The sequence below is a fragment of the Perkinsus marinus genome (assembly GCF_000006405.1).
Source record: "Perkinsus marinus ATCC 50983 genomic scaffold scf_1104296973172, whole genome shotgun sequence".
In the NCBI taxonomy this organism is placed as follows: Eukaryota; Perkinsozoa; order Perkinsida; family Perkinsidae; genus Perkinsus; species Perkinsus marinus.
In genome coordinates, this window is record NW_003201482.1 from 109388 (window position 1) to 112767 (window position 3380).

At 46.9% G+C, this 3380-nt stretch overlaps 2 protein-coding genes across 2 annotated transcripts; both read right to left on the reverse strand.

Moving 5' to 3' along the window:
• Positions 1–36: 36 nt before the first annotated feature.
• On the reverse strand, positions 37–1320 carry Pmar_PMAR012028 (cytochrome p450, putative; the record flags this gene model as incomplete). Its single annotated transcript, XM_002766257.1, has 5 exons — positions 37–136; positions 539–660; positions 705–942; positions 996–1110; positions 1188–1320. 5 exons carry the CDS (start codon positions 1318–1320, stop codon positions 37–39), a joined length of 708 nt encoding a protein of 235 aa, XP_002766303.1.
• Positions 1321–2707: 1387 nt separating this feature from the next.
• Pmar_PMAR012029 (thioredoxin H-type, putative) lies at positions 2708–3375 on the reverse strand (the record flags this gene model as incomplete). Its single annotated transcript, XM_002766258.1, has 3 exons — positions 3228–3375; positions 2992–3183; positions 2708–2947 (listed from the first exon to the last, which is right to left on the reverse strand). The coding sequence occupies exons 1-3, from the start codon at positions 3354–3356 to the stop codon at positions 2708–2710; spliced, it is 561 nt and encodes a 186-aa protein (XP_002766304.1). The 5' UTR covers positions 3357–3375.
• Positions 3376–3380: the final 5 nt, after the last annotated feature.

Below are 3380 nucleotides of genomic sequence, written 5' to 3' on the forward strand. Positions count from 1 at the left end.
GTACATGAAAGTACTAACGTTGTGGAGGACACCATATTAAAACTTGAAGCTCTCCGAGAAGACGACGATATTCCGGACGAGGGTGTCCTCGATGTCGATGATGATAGTCGTATGGACGGATTGGTCTCCGATGACCCTGAGGACTGATTCACGATAAGACCGTGCCCGACGATGATTCTCGAGTTGCTCAAGATGGGAGCAACAATTTTCCACCTCAGCCGAGGCCACAGAGAGCTGCTAAGGAACGTGCTTTGCAAGCTCTGCGAGCGCATGATTGGAATGGTGATGATGACGATACGTAATTTTTCGCTTATGGGTTTTGACCATCACTCGATCAGTGTACACGCTTTTATGGGGGGCGAGGCTGAGCGATGTATTCTCATTTTTTTCTAGTCTGTCCCTATGTTATTCCCATAGTAGTGAGACACGCTCCATCGTGACGTGACGTAGTTTCACGCAGGAGCGCTATGCACATGCGTGCTGCGCGCTGAAGCTCATTGCTCATTAGTCGATTAACTTTCGTCTTCTTCGTCCCGACTTCCCTATGCCTCCTGCGCGTCGTGTTCCCGGGAAGTCCTCTAACTCGAACTCTAGGTCACAGGGCTCTAACAGCGCCAACAGCTCACGACCATCCTGACTGAGGCGCTCCAACTGGCGTATCTACGGACACAAAGGAGAGGAAGCGACGCGAATCAGGACCTTACCAGTCTCAAAGCGATCTTGGACATGTCGGGAATCATAGCCACAGAGTTACTGTCGTTGAAGGCTGGTGCACCCAATCGTCTGTTCCGTTTCCAAGCCTCGCCTTCCGTATTGAACATTCCCTCCATGGGCATTATCTTGTGCTTATTGAAGGGTTTGATGTAGGTCCTTGGACGGGCATTTAAGACCTCACGGATGAGCTCAGGATCAGAGACTACCACAATGTCCCTTCCAAGAGTTCTGGAAAAGGGGCGCATGCGATCGAGAAGCGGCCCAAATGCTTTCTATCTTACTTCATATAGTATACATCTCCGTACGTATCAGCGTAAATCTCTGCGGCATGGAAAAGGTGATCCAACGACTTCGGGATGAAACCAAGGATAGGAAGGAACTTAAACAGTCGCACGTCTAGAGAGGAACACTAGCGCATTAGCAGTTTACATGATTGGGTCCACCAAAAACTGCATGGAGATCCACCGTGGTACGTCTCATGAGCCTTAGAGCTTTCAAGGCCAGCAACGAGGCCACACCAGTCACTACGATCACCGTGCCGTGGGACCGGAAGAGCGAGCGGCACCTCAACACGAGGTCCTGGACACCATGAAGGACGGACTCCATTTAGTCTGTTAAAACTAATTCTGATTAGTTCAGAGTGGTTGGAGTCCAAGGGTAATAATACGAGTAGTCCACACGAAAGTCGATTTTAGATGTCGAAAGCTTCTGTGGCGCAACTTTGTGTGTTACCCAAAAAATTGTGTTGTGCAACTTTTACCTCACTCCACATGAGGCTATGTTGTAGACTCTACGTCTACATCGAGGATTGTGGTGGAATGTGGGAGTGCATTAGAAAGAATGCGTTGGATAAAAGGGAATGGCAGGTATTTACTATTATATTGAGCTTGTATCTCCTCTAGTTGCATCTAATCACTCATTGAGTGATTATTGTTGTTGTTGTTCTCCTTATAGATACTCTTCCCATTGATTCGCCAGTACTCGATCGAGTAGTGTAATGATGGGGTGTCTTGAGGGCACTACATCCTGTTAAGACTAATTCCTATTCTTATTCAAGTGGGGCCGCTATGCCATCTTAAGATATGCCTCAATACAACTAATCCAAGTGGGGCCGCTATGCCATCTCAAGATATGCCTCAATACAACTAATCCAAGTGGGGCCGCTAAGGTACCTCAAGATACGCCTCAATACAACTAATCCACGTCGGGCCGCTATTCCGTCTTAAGATGTGCCTCAATACAACTCATCCAAGTGGGGCCGCTATGCCACCCCAAGATGTGCCTCAATATAACTCATCCAAGTGGGGTCGCTATGCCACCTCAAGATGTGTTCAACCTCATCAGCATGAATCATTTAATCCACATTTCTCTGCGAACCTCCATTTTCGATTTTGTCGGATATCACTCATGGGCGGACACACGTGTTGAAATATTTGTTTGCTCTCCTCAGCTGAGCTCGAGAGTTTCTCAAGTATAGAAGTTCACACACTAGTTGGGATAGGAATGCACAGAAACCGATAAGAATTTCCCAGCATTTTCATATTGTCACCGATAGATGTAGTTGATCATGTGCATATTTACCGACACTGCACCAAATCATTGAGCGTCACTCTTAGAATTCCTTGACCATTTTCCGAAGCTGGAAAGCCTTGCCGATCTCCGCCTTCTGGATTTCAGTTTGCTACCCTTCACCTGGTACAGTAGACGAGCAACCCTCAATATGTCACAGCACTGAGCAATCACGTGTAACATGACTGCTCTCAACGATGTGGCGCTAGCGTGCAAGTATCTCCTTGTTAGGCTTCTAGAAAGATCATGCAATCGTGTGTTTACGATATTCTACACTGTATCACAACCGCAGCTCTCATAACAACAACCTTGAAGCAAATATTTATCCCGGTTGTGTTTTCGGCACTGATTTCTAGTCACTCTCAAAATCAACACATCTCTGTATCAACGCAGAAAGGTTTGGAAAATCTTAATCTATCATAATCTACTGATCCTTTTTAGTCTCAGCATTCGCAGCAGCAGCAGCGGCAGCTTCTTTCACGATCTTCTCTCTCTCCTCCGGGGATAACAGCTTCGCTCCATTCTCGTTCAAAAGAGTGGTCATACCAGCCTTATCCCAACCAGTGATAGTCTTCAGCTCAGCACCGTCCTTAAAGACCTTGAATGTCGGCATGGACCGCACCCCCATAGCTGTCGTAACATCAGTTGCAGCATCAACGTTGACCTGAAGATTCACTCGAGCCTCGGCGTTTAATGTGATACTCTCACCTTCAAGAACATCACAGTCTTCTCATCGTAGTCGATGCTCATCTGCTGATATTCTGGAGCCGCTCGCTTGCAAGGACCACACCACGTAGCGAAGAAATCAGCAACAATGATCTTCTTATTCTTCTTAGCTTCCTCCTGACGCTCATTCCACTCGGCCATGTTAGCGACGGTAACCACCTTGTTACCAGGGACCTGGATAAACCATGCTACCACTTCTCAGATGCACAAAAACTGACCTCTTTTTCCGTGTCACCACCTTGGAGACTCTTCCGAACTGTCCACACTCGGAACAATACGAATAGAATGAGCAAGATCGTAGAAAGGTTTTTGGTAACCCACTCCTGAATCGCTGTAAAATCTAGCATTTTCAACAGTATAACAACTAAAAG